At 45.3% G+C, this 18,950-nt stretch overlaps 1 protein-coding gene across 1 annotated transcript in view; it reads right to left on the bottom strand.

The window, feature by feature from the left end:
- The window catches only part of DHX38 (DEAH-box helicase 38), a 50,936-nt gene that overhangs the window by 27,902 nt on the left and 4,084 nt on the right, over positions 1–18,950 (bottom strand). Inside the window, exons 2-10 of the mRNA XM_082269669.1 lie at positions 17,260–17,423; positions 14,298–14,411; positions 13,982–14,135; positions 13,739–13,857; positions 8,561–8,637; positions 8,316–8,471; positions 6,528–6,689; positions 3,831–3,938; positions 3,634–3,749 (exon numbers count right to left, since the gene is read on the bottom strand). Coding sequence (XP_082125795.1) covers positions 3,634–3,749; positions 3,831–3,938; positions 6,528–6,689; positions 8,316–8,471; positions 8,561–8,637; positions 13,739–13,857; positions 13,982–14,135; positions 14,298–14,411; positions 17,260–17,423 — 1,170 coding nt within the window. The remainder of the gene's footprint in view (positions 1–3,633; positions 3,750–3,830; positions 3,939–6,527; positions 6,690–8,315; positions 8,472–8,560; positions 8,638–13,738; positions 13,858–13,981; positions 14,136–14,297; positions 14,412–17,259; positions 17,424–18,950) is intronic.

Raw genomic sequence — 18,950 nt, 5'->3', positions numbered from 1 at the left:
CTTCTTAGGTCTCCGCCGGTGCTTCTGGCCCCTCACTCTTGACAAGTGCCTCCACAGCAAGCAGCTTTCTATGGGTGCACCCCAAGCCGAGCCATTGCTGTGTGTGTGTCCATTTAGACATGCAGCCCCGCCCCACCCCCTCTCGCTCTTTATTGGCTCAATTACTTTGACAGCAGCGAGAGCCTATTGTGCCCGCTGCTGTCTCAGCCAATGAGAAGGGAGAGTCCTGGACAGCCGAGTCTCTTGTGCAACATCGCTGGATCGAGATGGGGCTCGGGGGTAAGATTAGGGGGGGAGCAGAAGGTTTTTTTTTATCTTCAGCAGTGACATGCCCAGCGGGGGTCTGCAGAGTCCCAGTAGAAAACGGGGTGCATTGGTGCGCTATGAGGGTACAGGATTCTTAGTTTAGGATGTGCAGCCGACAGAGCTCCAGCTACTTCTGTCTTACTGCATGTCACGCCAGGCCACGCCCCCAGGTTTTTTTTTATCTTAACGCACAGAACGCATGAAGAGAAAAAAAAAAAAAAAAAAAAAAACACCTCTGCCTTTAGAACCCCTTTAATTTTTTAAATTAAAATAATCAATATGTCATACCTTCTCTGTGCAAAGGTTTTGCAAAGAGCAGCCCAGATCCTCCTCTTCAGTGAGTGCCCCTATAGAAAGCCTCCTGTTACCACAACACTTCAAGTCTCCTGTTCTCTTTGTATTGCTTCCTTTGTGTGAAATCTCTGGTGTTCCTGCCAGTCTCTCGGCTTTCCTATTAACCACTTTACCACCGGAGTATTTTGCGGTCTTACGTCCAGGCCACTTTTTGCGATTCGGCACTGTGCGACTTTAACTGACAATTGCGCGGTCGTGCGACGCCGTACCCAAATGAAATTTACGTCCTTTTTTTCCCACAAACAGAGCTTTCTTTTGGTGGTATTTGATCACCTGTGTGATTTTTACTTTTTGCGCTATAAACAAAAAAAGAGCGTTTATTTTGAAAAAAAATATATTTTTAACATTTTTTATAGGAAATTCTCCCCCAAAAAAAAAAATGTAAAAATCAAATTTTTTTAAATTTTTGGCCAATTTGTTTTCTGCTACCTATGTTTGAAAAAAAAAAAAAAAAAAAAAACACAAGCGTATTTTGATTGGTTTGCGCAAAAGTTATTGCGTTTACTAAGGGAAAGATTTGTCATTTTTGGTGTTTTTTTTTTTTTAATGAGTAATGGCGGCGATCTGCGATTTTTTTTGCGGGACTGCGACATTGCGGCGGACAGATCGGACCCCTGACTGACATTTTTGACACTTTTGGGGGTACCAGTGACATTACTGCAGTAATCAGTGCTATATATATGCACTGTTACTGTAAAAATGACACTGGCAGGGAAGGGGTTAATTTTATTGGAGAGGGAGGGGTTAATGTATGCCTGGTGCTGATTGACATGTGTGGGGGGAGGTGACTGAGTGAGTCAGGGACAGATCGCAGGTTCAGCTATGCTGAACACTGCGATCTGTCACTCCCTGTCACTGAGGAGATCCGCCCGCTCTGTTTACACAAGCGGGCGGATCTCCAAACTAGATTCCCCGATGATCGGGGAAGAGCAGCGGCGATCGCCGCCGCTCCTCCCCTGGCCCGACTCCCGCTGTGAATGAAAACAGCGGTCCGGCAGGGGAAGGAGTCCAGCGACGTAGGTCTACGTCGCTGGACGGGATCGTGCCACATTGCCACAGTAGCAGCAATGTGAGCGGTCCTTAAGTGGTTAAAAACTGACCACAGCGTGGTCAGTTCTCTAGCTGTGCTGGAAACTCAGTGTGCTCTCCTCCAGTGATCAGACTTGTCCTGACACACCCCCATTGCCCAGCCATTCACTGGGAAGTTCAGTGTGCTGCTGCTTCTCTCTCCCCCTCCAGCTCTTATGCAGATGAGAACAGAAGGATATAAATCGCTTATAAAGAACAGAAAAAAGGGAATTTATAATTTTTTTTTTACATCTATACAAAAATGTTTTTTCCTTTCGTTTCCATTTTAACTGAATAGGTTGTTTTACAAGGTGATCGCTTACAAACACTTTAAGGCTTTAGAACCAATTCAAGCCTGCATTCACACCTGAGCGGAGCATATGCCTGGTGATTCATATTAAAGACTATGGCTAAATAAAAATCATATGAAATGGAGAAGAGAAAGCCTAATGCGCTGCCACTGAAGTGATGATAGTGGAGAAATGTAAATGCCACAAGAGGCAATAACATAAGGTGAAGTATGGAGTAAAGCTGCTAATTCTAGTAGTGTCACCACGTACTGAAATGAATGTGTAATATAGGTTAAATCAGCGCTAAATTCCATGGATATCATGTATGAATGAATACGTATAGAAACAAGAATAAATATGTGTTCAGATAAGTGCAAAAAATATCATATAATCTTCACAAATAGCATAAAAAAATGAAAAAAATAGCAGAAATAAAATCAAAGTGCTGGTGATGACTCTTGTGTATCCATATGTGTACAATAAAATGCTATCTGATAAAATGATAATTAAAGTGCACCCGTGCAGAAGGTGAATGCAACAGTATAGTGCTTATAATATCACAACATAAGCAATGTGCAAACAAAAGAGCTAAAAAGTCCAATTTAAAGCATAAAATGCAAAACTATGCAGATGCGACTTGTGATCGTGATGCGAGTGGCGTAGTATACACTCAATTCCAATCTTTTCACCAATGTGACTGATGACGGTCATTTCCATGTCTGCATTGGCTCCTGGGATTGCTGGGTCATCAATCCCAGGAATCATTTGGCATCCCCCGCTGCTAGCATTGCATTACTTCAAAACAGAAAATGACCTGATGCTAGACAGGGATCGGCGCCATTTTTGATTAGTACTGTGGCAGTCTTTTGTTTGTATTGCTGCAAGGGGAGCACTTTCCATGTGTGAGATCGGGAGGTGCATGCTGGGTAGCCAGCATGCACCTAATTCCGGAAGAAGGACCCAGCAGGCTTCACATGCCCACAGTCAGAATGGCTGCGCTGTGCAAAAGGAGAACAAAGTGAGTAATCAATGCTGCACATCTACAAGAAAGAGGACACTTTTGAGGACTGGCAATTGTGAAAGAACAAGCGGTGACAATCATGGTGGTCATTTTATACAAAAAAAAAAAAAAAAAAACAACACGACTGTTGGGAACACCACATTAGTCACTCATCTGCCACTTTATTAGGTACAAATTTGTGCGATGCGGGAACGCTGCGAATATACAGCGTGTTCCTGCATCCCATCCGCACCCCTTGCAGTTCACACTGCCATATGCAAAACGCAGGGGGTGTCAAGTTAAAAGTTAACAACACCCCCAGATCAGATTGCATATCGCAGTGCGATCTGCAAGTTCGCACAGAATCGGTTTGCACTAGTGTGAACCACCATGCTATCCGATTCTGCTGCGGACCAAAAAAAGGGTTCTGTGCGTGTTTTAGTGCGAATTCAGCCAAGCAAACTGCATGGCTGATTTTGCACTGCACAGAGATCGCATGCGATTTTAGGAGCAGTGCGCTCAGAATTACATGCGATCTCTGTGATCGCAAAAATGTGAACCATTTCTTAAAGGTTGTTTGCTCTGCCCCCTATGAACAAAAACAGAAAGACATACCTGTAATCTACAGAGCCATCTTCAGCCATTGGCTTGTCATTCTCCTCCTCCTGCTTTTTCACTCCCATAATATCTCCGAGTTTGGTCCCAGCCAGTTCCCAGTGTTTGTGCTGAGCCTACACAGAAAACATTGTTACAGAACACAGCTCACACCAACATAAAAAGTGACACCATAACGCAGGATTCAAATCAGTTACCTTTTTTCTTTCCTTCTGCTCGCGATGCTTGCGCACCAGCTGGCTGCCTTTGCGTGAGATGATTGCCATGTCAGAAGTTGGATCCCGCACTGGAATTACTGGCTCAGGCTACAAATCAGGAGGAAAAGAAATTTTGAATGAAAATGAACTACAGGCAAAATGTTTCCTCTCTTTTAGAGTGCGTCAGTGTTGGGCTCCATTCACACCCAGGCGTTTTGTGATCGGTGCAGAATCGCTGCGATTCTGTCCAAGATCTCAAAACACACTACAATGGCAAAACGTAGGTTCAGGTGCCATGGTTTTCAATGTAGTACAAGCACCAACTACAGGCAAGTGGCTAAATATACACCTGAAGGGGTTGCCCAGGTAAATATAACAAGGTTTGGGATCGGTGGCTGAACTCTTCTTCCACCCGTATATCTTAAAGCTTTGGAATGGAGCTACTGCTGTGATATCTGGTTTCAGCGTTATTGGGGATCCCCTGCTTTTTCTTTGATAATTGTCTTTTTATGAGTGGTTGTGATGCAGTTTGTTTGTATCTTTTTTGCTAATCTGTTATTTATGTATTCAGTGTTATTGTTCATGGTGCTGTTCTATGCTGTTGTTTCTTTTTTGCATATTATTGGTCACTGCTTGGTACACAAAAAAAAGTCGTTTTTGATTTAAAAAATTATACACCTGACATACATATATATATGAAATTTTACCCACCTAGAATCTACACTCATCTGCCACTTTATTAGGTACACCTGTTCAATTGCTTGGTAACACAAATTGCTAATCAGCCAATTACATGGCAGCAACTGAATGCCCTTAGGCATCTAGACGTGGTGAAGACTTGCTGAAGTTCAAACAGAGCATCAGAATGGGGAAGAAAGAGGATTTAAAGGGACTTTGAACTTGGCATGGTTATTGGTGGCAGACGGGCTGGTCTGAGTATTTCTGGGATTTTCACGCACAACCATCTCTTGGGTTTACAGAGAATGGTGGGAAAAAGAGAAGGTATCCAGTGAGCGGCAGTTGTATAGCGGAAAATGCCTTGCTGATGTCAGAGGAGAATGGCCAGACTATTCCAGATAATCGAAAGGCAACAGTAACTCAAGTAACCACTCATTACATCCAAGGTATGCAGAATACCATCTCTGAACACACAACCCATTATTATTATATAGTATTTATATAGCGCCGACAGTTTACACAGCGCTTTACAAATTGAGGGTGGACAGTACAAATACAATACACTTCAATACAGAAGGAATCAGAGGACCCTGCTCGTTAGAGCTTACAATCTAAGACATCCAAGCAGATGGTCTACAGCAGCAGAAGACCACACTGAGTGCCACTCCTGTCAGCTAAGAACAGGACACTGAGGCTACAATTCACACAGGCTCACCAAAATTGGACAAAAGAAGATTGGAAAAACGTTGCCTGGTCTGATGAGTCTCCATTTCAGCTGTGGCATTCAGATGGGAGGGTCAGAATTTGGCGCAAACACAAAAGCATGGATCCATCCTGTCTTGTATCACCGGTTCAGGCTGGTGGTGCAATGGTGTGTAGGGGGGGGGGGGGTGGAGTTTAAGGGTTCAGGCTGATGGTGGCAGTGTAATGGTGTGGGGGATATTTTCTTGGCACACTTTGGGCCCCTTAGTACCAATTGAGCATCGTTTACACGCCATGACCTACCCGAGTATTGTTGCTGACCATGTCCATCCATTTATGACTACAGTGTCCCCATCTTCTGATGGCTCCTTCCAGCAGGATAATGCAACATGTCACAAAGCTCCAATCATCTCACCACTTTCTTGCACCTGACAATGAGGTCACTGTACTCCAATGGCCTCCACTCTCACCACATCTCATCCAATAGAGCACCTTTGGGATGTGGTAGAAAAGATTTGCATCCTTCATGTGCACCCGACAAATCTGCAGCAACTGCGTGATGCCATCAGGTCACTATGGAGCAAAATCTCTGAAGAATGTTTCCAACACCTTGTTGAATCTATGCCACGAAGAATGAAGGCAAAAGGGTGTCCAACCCGGTACTAGCAAGGGGTACCTAATAAAGTGGCCGGTGAGTGTATTTGGGCACACAAGGTTCACTAAAAAATTACTGCCAGGTCCCTGACTTTAAGGGCTAGGTATACCTTTAGGAACATGTTATTTAGGATGTAACAAGTTCTTAAGCACCTGCCCCCCCAGAGCCCTCCTCCCTGTGACAGCATGCAGGGGTTATTTTCCACCTGAAGCCACTGTCAAATTTAAAATCAGGCTCAGCCGTGTCATTCATTCACAGAAATCTGTGAATAAATAAACTACAACTCCCATCCTCCACCGTGCTGGACGAATTTGTAATTCTCAAAGGCCTAACAATGCGCTGTCTACTCTATTGACACTCCCTACAGCTCTGCAACGAAATGGCCTTAAAGAGGTACAAGTAGAGAGCTGTAGGAAATGTCTGCAGGAGCCTGACATTGCATGATGTTCTTGTGATGCGCTGATCACAGTGGTAATACATTGCAGGCTCCTGCGAAAAAAAAATAAAAATAATTCTCTTTTCCCCCCTTCCCGTAAAAATATGTGCATTTGTTTTTTTTTTTATATTAGCCTTTAATCCTGTCCACTGCCTGCCTGGAACTACCCCAGCCTGTGATTGGATAGTGTCACATTCATACCTGCTTAGTAGCGACACATTCGTACCTGCTTAGTAAAGACAATTCGGCCATCAAGAAAAGGGGGCACCAAGTTATGGACCAGCAGATGCACTTTGGCAGCATTGTCCTCTTCAAAGTCCTCATCAACTTCCAACCTCTGAACCACCCCACTCGTCAGCATGCGGTTCGTTTCCCATCGCTCGTTGTCCTGCAGAAGATATAATAAATATAGGTTACTACATGGAATACTGTATGATCGAGGTCTACAAAAAGCCATCTGTAGACAACATGGCCTGAGGAAAAGGAGAAGAAATAAGGAGATTTAACCACTTGCCGACCGCTCACATTGAGGGTACTGCGGCAAAGTGGCTCGTTATCGTCCAGCGACGTAGACCTACGTCGCTGGATCCCGCCCCCCTCTCGGCGTCGCGCTTGCGCCACCGGAGGCTCGCTCCCGCTGTATTCAGACACAGCGGGAGTCTGGCCAGGGGAGGAGAGGCGGTGATCACCGCCGCTCTTCCCCGATCGTCGGGGATCGAGTGAGGAAATCCGCCCACTTGTGTAAACAAAGCGGGCAGATCTCCTCTGTGACAGGCAGGGACAGATCACAGGATTCAGCATAGCTGAACCTGCGATCTGTGCCTGTGTCACACAGTCCCCTCCCCCCACACACGTCAGTAAGCATGAGGCATACATTTAACCCCTTGATCACCAAGTTAACCCCTTCCCTGCCAGTGTCATTATTACAGTAACCGTGCATATTTATAGCACTGATTACTGTAGTAATGTCACTGGTACCCCCAAAAGTGTAAAAAATGTCAGTTAGGGGTCCGATCTGTCCGCCGCAATGTCGCAGTCCCGCAAAAAAAAAAAAAAAAAACGCAGATCGCCGCCATTACCAGTAAAAAAAAAGAATAAACAATAAAAATGACAAATCTTTCGCGTAGTTAGTAAACGCAATAACTTTTGCGAAAACCAATCAAAATACACTTATTGCGATTTTTTTTTACCAAAAATATGTAGCAGAAAACAAAATTGGCATAAAATTTTAAAAAAATTTGGATTTTTAAATTTTTTTTGGGAATGTTCTATATCAGAATGTAAAAAATATTGTTTTTTTTCCCCAAAATTGTCCCTCTTTTTTTCAAAAATTAAAAATCGCACAGGTGATCAAATACCACCAAAAGAAAGCTCTGTTTGTGGGGGAAAAAAAAAAAGACAAAATTGAATTTGGGTACAGCATCGCATGACCGCGCAATTGTCCGTTAAAGTAACGCAATGCCGAATGGCAAAATATAGCCTGGTCAGGAATGGGGTAAAATCTTCCGGTCTTAAAGCGGTTAAAAATACGCTGATTGAGAATTTTTTTGTCAAAGACATCTAGCTAAATACATTTTGGCCTAAATATATGACAAAAATTGAATATATTGGATATTTTTTTAACTGTCAAAGTAGAAAATGTCAATTTTTTTGCAAAATTTTCGCTATTTTTTTTATTAATATCGCAAAAAAATGAAAAGTGCAGAGGTGATCAAATACCGCCAAAAGGAAGCTCTGTTTGTGGGAAAAAAAGGACGTCAATTTTGTTTGAGTACAGGGTTGCATGACCGCGCAATTGTCAGTTAAAGTCACGCAGTGCCAAGTTGCAAAAAGTGGCCTGGACGTAAAGCAGGAAAATCCTCCGGTGGTAAAGTGGTTAAACGTGACAGTATGAGATGAAGGCCGTGTCACAGAAAATACAGATCATTTCAAAAAAATAAAAAAATAAAAGAAAGGGAGAGAGAGGGGAGAAAACACCTATAGAGGTCCTTTCTATGTGCGGAGTTACAGTCACCTCATTGATCTGCCGTCTCTGAGCGGAAACCCTCTTGTGAGTTTGCTTTTGAAGCTGCTGTTCCCTCTTCTGTACATAGTCCTCAGAGGTGGAAGTCAGAGCGTTGTGAGATTCATCAAAACCCTCATCCATCATGTACCAATCTCTATCAGCTTGCTGGAAGGGGAGATAGAAGAGATATAAATACTACATATGCAGAAAGACAGAGAATAAACCAATACACATCATAGTGTCTGCTTACTCACCCGCTGATCTTCCTCCCATTGTCTCTGGTCATCTTCTGATGTAAAACGGATCCCATCTTCTTCACCATCCTGTTTTCCTAAACAATATCATCAGTATGAACCAGTGTTAATTTTGGCAGCAAATTTCAATTTAGTTTTAGTCTTAGGACTAAAATGGCATTTTAGTTTTAGTGCCATTTTAGTCTTCTGCAAGTGTTTTAGTTTTAATTGTATTTAGTCGACTAAAATTTCAGTACATTTTAGTCGACTAAAACGTCCTACATTTTAGTCGACTAAAACTAATTTTAGTCATCTCTAATGGAATGGGTGTAGTTCAATTGTAATTTGTAATGCATTTTTTAAGCATTTCTCTACAATTTCCAAACTCATTATATTCTACTGCTGGTCCTGGAGTGAAAAATCTAATATGTTATTATTTATGGTATTAAGCTTTGAGCATGCACCAGTGTTAATTTTGGCAGCAAATTTTGATTTAGTTTTAGTTATAGTCTTTTGACTAAAATGCCATTTTAGTTTTAGTCGTATTTTAGTCATCTGAATTGTTTTAGTTTTAGTCGTATTTTAGTCAACTAAAATTGTGTTAATTTAGTCGACGAAAACGTTTTAGTCGGTTTTAGTCGACGAAATTAACACTGGTATGAATTACTACATTTACCAGATACATGTATTCCACCTCCAGATATACAGAGTAACTCGTCAGCCCACTCCTAGAAGCATTTCAAATCATAATCAACACTTCTACTATCCATCCCAAGTACATTCTCAATATCCAATGTCTGATGAAGGGGCACGCATGCCCCGAAAGCTAGCACCGCCCCGCTTCCGCCGGATGTGATGAGGGAGAAGCTGTAACGCCGACAGGACACCAGGAAGTTGGGGGGGGAGATAGGGAAAAAAAAAAAAAAAAAAAAAAAAAAAAAAAAAAAAAAAAAAAAAAAAAAAAAAAATCGCACAGGTGATCAAATACCACCAAAAGAAAGCTCTGTTTGTGGGGAAAAAAAGGACATCAATTTTATTTGGATACAGTGTTGCACGATTGCGCAATTGTACTTTAAAGTCACGCAGTGTGGAATCGCAAAATAGGGCCTGGTCATTGAGCAGCCAAATCCTCCGGGGATAAAGTGGTTAAATAAAAAATACAGAAAAGGATGAAAGAAGTATCCCAGCGCTGCTGATCTCCTGTTGCAGCTTTGCAGCTACTTCCTGCCTACATGAGTGTCACCCTGTGGTGATTGTTGATAGGGCTTTATCAGAGGACATAAAAAGATTCTTCTAAAGCAGTGGCTCTCAACTCCAGTCCTCGGGGCCCACTAACAGGCCAGATTTTAAGTATTACCTTGGGGAGATGCAGACTAGAGTACTGCAATCACTGAGATCACCTGGGATGTAATTTAGTTATCTTGCAAACCTGGCCTGTTAGTGGGCCTCAAGGACTGAAGTTGAGGACCACTGGTCTAAAACATACCTGCCTCATCTCCCCTCCTCCACCTCACAGCACACCGTAAACAACTTTCCAAGAAGTGCACTAATAGAACACCGGCTCAGTGTGTCACAGCATGCACACAGAACACAGCCCAGGCAGTCCCCGTGCTCCATCCCCCACCAGAACCCCCCCCCCTCCACTCCTCCCTCCGAGTAGTGACAGTCCACCTGCTAGGTCAGGTAAAGGCCACACAGGCTGCTGGGTCCACCTCCTCCTCACCTTTCACCAAGGTCTGATCTCCCCCCACCGTGGGCTCTGAAGGGGAGGAAGGCCAGCTTGACGGCGATGTGACACAGGCAGAAGAGGGCTCCCCCAGAGAGAAACCGTTCATCCTCGGACCTTGCTCGGGCAGAGGAGAGGAGGCCGGCCCCCTCCCCTCCCATGTCACTCACAGCCGGACATCAGATTACTGCACGGCTCCAGGGAAAACAAGGAGACCAGGGGGGGAGAGCGAAGGATCAGCTGCCTGGCACTCTGAGCTGCGTGTCCAGGCAGTCACTCAGGAGTTGGAGAGTGGGCTGGTGGCAAATCAGGCGCCAGAACGCAGTTTCTGGTTGCCATGGTGACCTGATTTGCCCTGTGTGTAATATTATATATATATATATATATATATATATATATATATATATATATATATATCTCTATCTATCAGGGCCGGATTAAGAGCATCATGGGCTTGGTGCTGAGGATTTTGAAGGGCCTTAAGGGCCGTGCCTTGGCATGCACCCAGAAGAGGAGGAAGGGTGCAGCCATGCATGCCTAATTCCACATGGGATGCTGTCTCTGAAGCCCATAAACACATCCATGCATCGGCAACTGTCCCTCCTTGTCCGGCCTTCGTGCTGTGTGGGGAGGTTCTGAGGGAGCTGCCTGGGGAAGCGAGCATAGAAGCCAGACTTCTGTGTTTACAAGTGACAGAAGAGCGGTAACAGTGAATATGGCCAACCCGGGGCCTATATAAAGCTAGGGGCCTGGAGCTGCAGCTCCAATAGCCCCTACGTTAATCTGGCCCTGAGATATATTATATATATATATATACACACACACACATACACACACACACACACACTATCTCACAAAAGTGAGTACACCCCTCACATTTTTGTAAATATTTTATTATATCTATTCATGTGACAACACTGAAGAAATGAAACTTTGCTACAATGTAAAGTAGTGAGTGTACAGCAGGCATGTCCAACCTGCGGCCCCGAACCACAGGCAATGCAGCCCACTGCCCCCTGACAATTGTTTTTTCTTTTTTGCTGGGGAGGAAGGGAGTCGAGTCTGAGGCACGGCCACAGAGGTTTCCAACTAACTGAAGGCAGAGGCTGCCTCGGAGGGGATCATCCACCAGTTGTGTTAAATTAGTGCTGGGAAAGGGCGCAGCAGCGTTTTATTACTTATATATCTTAACTATAGTATATATTTTATATGCGGCCCGAGAAAATTTCTCTACACTCAATGCGGCCCAGAGAAGCCAAAAGGTTGGACACCCATGGTGTACAGCTTGTATAACAGTGTAAATTTGCTGTCCCCTCAAAATAACCTTAACACAGCCATTAATGTCTAAACCGCTGGCAACAAAAGTGAGTACACCCCTAAGTGATAATGTACAAATTGGGCCCAATTACACATCTCCCAGCCCCCCCCCCCCCCGGTGTCATGTGACTCAGTGTTACAAGGTCTCAGGTGTGCATGGGGAGCAGGTGTGTTAAATTTGGTGTTATCGCTCTCATTCTCGGCAACCAGCCATATCTGATCGGCCTACCAAGGCCGGCGAGGTCAGTCTGGATGGAATCCCTTCCGTTTTGATCCTGCACAGATGTCGTGGCAGAAATCTTGGAGGGCTGGAACGAATCAGTCAGCCCACCTTAGAATGTCGGGTACTTATTGAGCCGCCAGGACACTACATGTGCCTCCTTGGTGATCACCAGACCACAGCCGGACACCCCTGAAGACAAATTGGCCAATGAGCCAGACAAAGGCTGATTGCTCGGAGTTTCAGAACATTAAAAATCGGGCAGTCTGGACTCTGCCAGAGTCCAGACCCCCTGAGTACATCTGTTGTCAAAGTAAGCGGAAAAGGGAACACCCTCGCCGCTTTGGAGAGCCTGCAGATGCCAAAAGGGACCGGCGCCTCTGACGCAGCATCAGCCGCAACCTTCTTTTTTAAAGTGTTACACACGGACACAAACAGTGCCATCTACCAGCGCCTTTTCATGCGAGGCTGGAAGAGCAAAGGAAACATCCTCACTAACTAAGCCCTCGGATAGCGCAAAAAAAAAAAAAAAAAAAAATTAGAAAAACAAAAAAAATTAGAAAACAAAAAAATTAGAAAACCAAATCGTCAAGGTGATCAAATTCCACCAAAAGAAAGCTCGATTTGTGGGGAAAAAAAGATCAAAATTTGGGTACAGCGTCGCACGACCACGCAATTGTTGACTTAACAAAGTGCCGTATCGCAAAAAAAAATGGCCTGGCCATTAAGAGGGTAAAACCTTTCTGGTCCTTAAGTTAACGCCCTTCCCCAAAAGCACTTCTGCTCACAAATTCTTACTACATTTATCTACTGACCATCACTTTCAGCTCCCCATCCCACCTACTGACCATCACTTTCCGCCCACCATGCCACCTACTGACCATCACTTTCAGCTCACCATCCCACCTACTGACCATCACTTTCAGCTCCCCATCCCACCTACTGACCATCACTTTCAGCTCCCCATCCCACCTACTGACCATCACTTCCAGCCCACCATCCCACCTACTGACCATCACTTCCAGCTCCCCATCCCACCTACTGACCATCACTTCCAGCCCACCATCCCACCTACTGACCATCACTTCCAGCCCACCATCCCACCTACTGACCATCACTTTCAGCCCACCATCCCACCTACTGACCATCACTTTCAGCTCACCATCCCACCTACTGACCATCACTTTCAGCTCACCATCCCACCTACTGACCATCACTTTCAGCCCACCATCCCACCTTCTGACCATCACTTTCAGCCCACCATTCCACCTACTGACCATCACTTTCAGCTCCCCATCCCACCTACTGACCATCACTTTCAGCTCCCCATCCCACCTACTGACCATCACTTCCAGCCCACCATCCCACCTACTGACCATCACTTCCAGCCCACCATCCCACCTACTGACCATCACTTCCAGCCCACCATCCCACCTACTGACCATCACTTCCAGCCCACCATCCCACCTACTGACCATCACTTTCAGCTCACCATCCCACCTACTGACCATCACTTTCAGCTCACCATCCCACCTACTGACCATCACTTTCAGCTCACCATCCCACCTACTGACCATCACTTTCAGCTCACCATCCCACCTACTGACCATCACTTCCAGCCCACCATCCCACCTACTGACCATCACTTCCAGCCCACCATCCCACCTACTGACCATCACTTCCAGCCCACCATCCCACCTACTGACCATCACTTTCAGCCCACCATTCCACCTACTGACCATCACTTTCAGCTCACCATCCCACCTACTGACCATCACTTTCAGCTCACCATCCCACCTACTGACCATCACTTTCAGCTCACCATCCCACCTACTGACCATCACTTTCAGCTCACCATCCCACCTACTGACCATCACTTTCAGCTCACCATCCCACCTACTGACCATCACTTTCAGCCCACCATCCCATTACTTACCCCTGCCCTGTGAGAGCCGTGGTGTGGACCCAAAGTGGCGCCTCTCAGAAGCCCATTCATTAAACTTGTAAGATGGTGTCGGCAGAGGAGTATCATCCGTGTAGCTGACCCTCACCGACCTGAGCATAACAAAACATTTATAGGTGCATTTAGTTACACTGCGTTGTTGCAGAATTGCTGAAAAAAAAAAAAAAGAAAGAAAAAAGAAAGAAAAGAAAAGTGCACAGGTTAAGAAATACTGACCGATCTCTTCTGGAACTGTCCCTCTCACTGCGGTGGCTTCGGTCATAATCTTTGTACGATGGTGACGGAGAAGGGGACTCCCAGTGAGAGCGCTGAGAACTACCATAGCCGCTGTCATCCTCCTCCCACCCAGAACGAGAGGGAGACGAGGAATCTAGAAAACAAAAACAACAACATTTAAATATCAAGTAAAAGACAATTAGGCTGAGGGCTCGGCTAGGACACCCAGCAGGCCTTGCCAGATGCTAGTCATTGCCAATTCTGAACTCCGATGTGTCCAACAAACAAAGGAGGACTATACACCACTGGGTCATACCTCTGGGTTTGTGCCTCGGAGACTCAGGTTCACTACGTCTTGAACTTCTCTCAGATCCGCTGTCTCGCTCCGAGCGATCACGATCAGACCTGCTGCTCCTGTGACTGCGGTCATCTAGTAAACAAGTCATTGAAAAAAGAAGAAAATAAAAACTCAATGCAACATATTGTGGCCACCAAATCATGTATAACCTTAAATCAGAACTGTGGCCACACTATGAACATTCAACAGTTTACATATTCTTTACAAGCAGTCAATAAGCTTTAAAATAATCCCCCACTGACCTCTGTTGCTGCAGATACTGTGAAGCAATTCATCCTCAATTTTCAAATTCATCCTCAATTTTCAAATTCATCCTCATTATTCAAAAAGATCTAGTGAAGTTATTCAAGATGGGATTCTGCTTTCTCCCCTCTTCCTGTTCACCTGCTCTTTGTTTATATTAGAGATTAGAGGGCTGTCAGGCTGCCAAGTCACTGCTGGGAGAGGGGACCTAAACAATTTAGTGAGGGAAAATGAAAGTGAAAGTATTTCTTCTCTCAAAACTTTGAGGATTAAAGTGGTTATAAAGCCTAAATATATATATTTTTACCTTAATGCATACCTTGCACTAAAGTAAAAAAAAATATTTAGGCGTCAGTATCGCCCCCTCATCCCCACCCCCTTTTCTTTACCCGAGCATGTATACTTTCCAGCTGTGCCCATCTGCAGCTTTTCTCTTCCCTCACTTCCTGGTCTCACAGGCCTTGCTCAGTCAGCGGGCATCCATTGGCTGCCGCTGCAGTCAATCAAACCCAGGGACGAGGGAGCGGGACTGAGTCCTGCTGTCTGTGTCTATAGACAAAGGCAGTGGGGCTCGGGAGCAAGCCTGCACAAGTGCCCCCATAGAAAGCCGCTTCCTATGGGGCACTCGGCGGGAGGGAGGAGCCAGAAATATTGTCGGGGGACCCGAGAAGAGGCGGTTCAGGGCTGCTCTGTTTTTCTTTCACTTCCCAGAGCAGTTAAGTATTACCCTGTTTGTTTTTTTGTTTGTTTCTTTTAAATCACTTTAAGTCATAGTTAAAACAGTAAATAAGCTTTGAATAATCCCTCACTGTACTTACAACCACTGTGGAGAAATTCATCCTCAAAGTTCACAACAGAAGCAATAAACTCACTCTACCTGGGTCTCAGCACTTTCTGTCCCCTCCTCCTGTTCATCTGCACTATTAGGCTAGGTTCACACTTGTGCAGATGGTTCCTGCTGCGGGTCCGCACCTGTAACCACCCGCACAGAAAAAACGCAGACGATGCGTGTGGGTGCCCATTAAAGTGAACGACACCCTCACGCACTGGAAAAGGCAGCATGATTTCCCGACACTGGCAACCGCACTGCACTTGCAGTTTCCGGGTGGGCCACGTTTTCAGAAAAGGTTCACGGACCTTTATTTCCCTTTTTCCCAGCAGCCCATTTAAATGAGCCACACAAGTGTGAACCTAGCCTTATACAGACAAAATAGATGGCAAGCTGCCAGCTCACTGCTGGGAGGAGAAGTTGAATTATGAGGCTCCATTCACATACTGGAGCATCGGATCCCGGGCAGAAGCACGGCGATTCTGCCCGCGATCCCGAATCATTGCAAATCACGGGACATCCGCGCATTTCCTGTGACTTGCAATGGCACCCCAATCGCGAATTTGCCACGATTATCGCCAGATGGATCGCGGTAAAATCGTGCAAACAGAATCGCGGGACGTCTGTCGCTCCAAAAGAAGTTCTTGTACTTTTTTTTGGACGACAGGCTCCCTGCGATTTGGTTTGCATGATTTTATCACGATTTGTCGGTGACAATCACAGGAAAATCGTGCCACGTTTGGGGTGCCATTGTAAGTCACGGGAATCGCACAGGCGTCCCATGATTTGCAATGATTGGGATCGCGCCATTTCTGCCCACGATCCAATATGCCAGTATGTGAAAGAAGTCTGAAGAGAATAGACTAGCAAAGCTGAGAAGCTTCAGGAAGAATTACTCCACAGTAGCTACAGCTACAAAGGTCAGGGAGGGCTTGATTTAAAGTTTACTCACTGCTTGTAAAGCGGTTCTAAAGGCTCAAGGTTTGTCACCTTCATGTATGCTATGCATGAAAATAAAAACCTTCTGGGTGCAGCAGTACCACCGATACTTACCTTAAGCCCCATCTCGATACAGCAATTTGCACAAGACCCTCCGCTCTCTGCGGACTGTCCCTCGTCATTGGCTGAAACAGCAGCAATACCCATTGGATCCCTCTGATGTCAATCAGAGCCAGTGAGCTAATGAGGAGAGAGAGGGGGCAAGGCCGAGCCACGTCTGTAAATGAGCACGCAGAGCAGCAGTTCAAGAGCGAGCCTGCTTGCTATGGAGGCACGCGACAGAAGGGAGGGGCCAGCCGCTGTGGAGGCACGCGACAGAAGGGAGGGGCCAGCCGCACCGGCGGGGTACCCAAGAAGAGCAGAATCAGCGCTGCTCTGTGCAAAACCACTATACAGAACAGGTAAGTATAACTAAAAAATTGCTTTTACTATCACTTTAAAGTGCAGCACTGGGCTTCCCCCTCCAAAGTGAACTTTAGATTCCTCCCAGAGTTTAGATTTATGTTAGGCATCATTCAACCAGGAACACCGAGGACATCACCAAGAACAGTGATGGAAAGGACGCAAGTACTGCAGCCAAAACTGGTTTTCTGTTTGAAAGCACTGCTAGGGGATTTTTCTTAAACCTTTGCATGGGGTATGGCTCTAATATGCAATTGTTTGAATGTCCATAACCTAGCCACAGTTCTACTTTAAGGCCTGCCCCTACCTGACTACACCAAAATGCTGTGTTTTTTTGTTTATTTTTACATATTCCGTTCATTTTTATCCCATTTGTAAACTTCATTGACCAAGCTGTAGTTTAGGTTTACTAGCCCTTTACCTATATATTTAGGAGGTCCAGCTTACCTCTGTCTCGACTGCTGCGCTCCTTCCGCCGCCGATCATCCTTGGATGAAGCATAGACACCATGTTCCCTCCTCTCCCGTTCCCTCTGCCGACTCCGAGCCAGGAACTCCTCGTTCACCCCACCGGTATAAGACGGTGTCTCCACACGTGGCGCTCTGTAATGTCTTAAAATAACAACAACATTCAATTAAAACGGAGTAGAATAATTGTGCTAATTACATGGAGGAACCTGACACATTCAAAGGAAACTGGGCATAAAAACACCATGACAAAGTCAGGGCTGATATTTTCTTTTGGTAGATGCTAGAAAAACAAAGTTAAAATTGGCCCATAAATCTCAAGGGTCTTCCCCTGATTGCTGGAAAGGTTGTGAACAATAGGGAACATTTATACACTTAGAGAGGTTTTGTCCAAAACTTAACCACTTGCCTCCCAAGCAAATTCTGACACTTCTCTCCTACATGTACAAATTTGGGATGCACCGATCCGATATTAGGATTGGATATCGGCCTCGATACTGCCAAAATAGCTGGATCGGGGGTTCGGCAACTTTAACAGATCCACGGGCCGATCCGGTTTTGTTGCAGCAGAACCTACCGCTGTGTCTGCTGAGTCCCGGTGTAACGTGAGAAAACCATACCTCGTGAAAATATCATACCCACGTCACTTCCTGTCAGAAACGTAATGGAACAGCTGAGCAGCGTAGCAGTGCGCATGCTCGAAGAGTATGGAATTTTCACGGTAGCATGTGTAACGTTACACCGACTCAGCTGTTACATTAAAACATCTCCGCTGCAACATGAATCATCCCCGCTCCTACCTCTGTCACTTCCCTGATGTCGGCTACTAAATGTAAAAGCGGCGGCGGGTCTATGAAATCTAAATCATGGAGATCTCGGCTCTGTGATCCGCTTTTACATTTAGTAGCCGACATCAGGGAAGTGACAGAGGTAGGAGCGGGGATGATTCATGTTGCAGCGGAGATGTTTTAATGTAACCGGCGCAACAGCTGATGCGGTGTAACGTTATAACACACATTCCATACCCTCCGAGCATGCGCACTAGTAAGCTCTTCAGCTGTTCGCTGACCGGAAGTGACTAGGGTATGGAATTTTTATGGGTATGGTGTTTTTTTCACGGAACACCGGCTCAGCTGTCCCTTACTTGCGCGGAGCCGCTACTTCCTGTATATTCCCGGCTCACAGGCAGAGTGATATCAGATGCACTCCGCCTGTGAATGGAGGAGCCGTACACATGAAGCAGTGGCTTTGCTCTGTACTGCAGCCGCATGCTTCCCGGGCTCCGCCAGACAGACACAGTGCCTACAAGAAAATCCCTGCAAGTACCCTTATTCCTATTACTGTATACTGTGTGTGTATATTATATATATATATATATATATATATATATATATATATATATATATATATATATATATATATATATATATATATATATATATATATATATATAATTTCACAGATGCGGTGAGCAGCACTACAGCATTGTTTCGTTAGTTCATGTGCAAAGCAATCAAGCCATCCCACAGTGCAACACCGTGTGGGTAAGCTTGGCCCTCCATGGGCGTACACTTTTGTACACCCCATTGCAACAAGGCCTAACTGAGCGAGTCACTGACCCAGAACACGAATGTATGCACCAATTTTCTCAATGCCCGATATACAAGGCAG

Source organism: Pelophylax lessonae (assembly GCF_965119305.1).
Source record: "Pelophylax lessonae genome assembly, chromosome: 10".
Lineage (NCBI taxonomy): Eukaryota > Metazoa > Chordata > Amphibia > Anura > Ranidae > Pelophylax > Pelophylax lessonae.
Note: the sequence above shows the minus strand (reverse complement) of the source record. Positions and strands in the feature narration are given on the sequence as shown.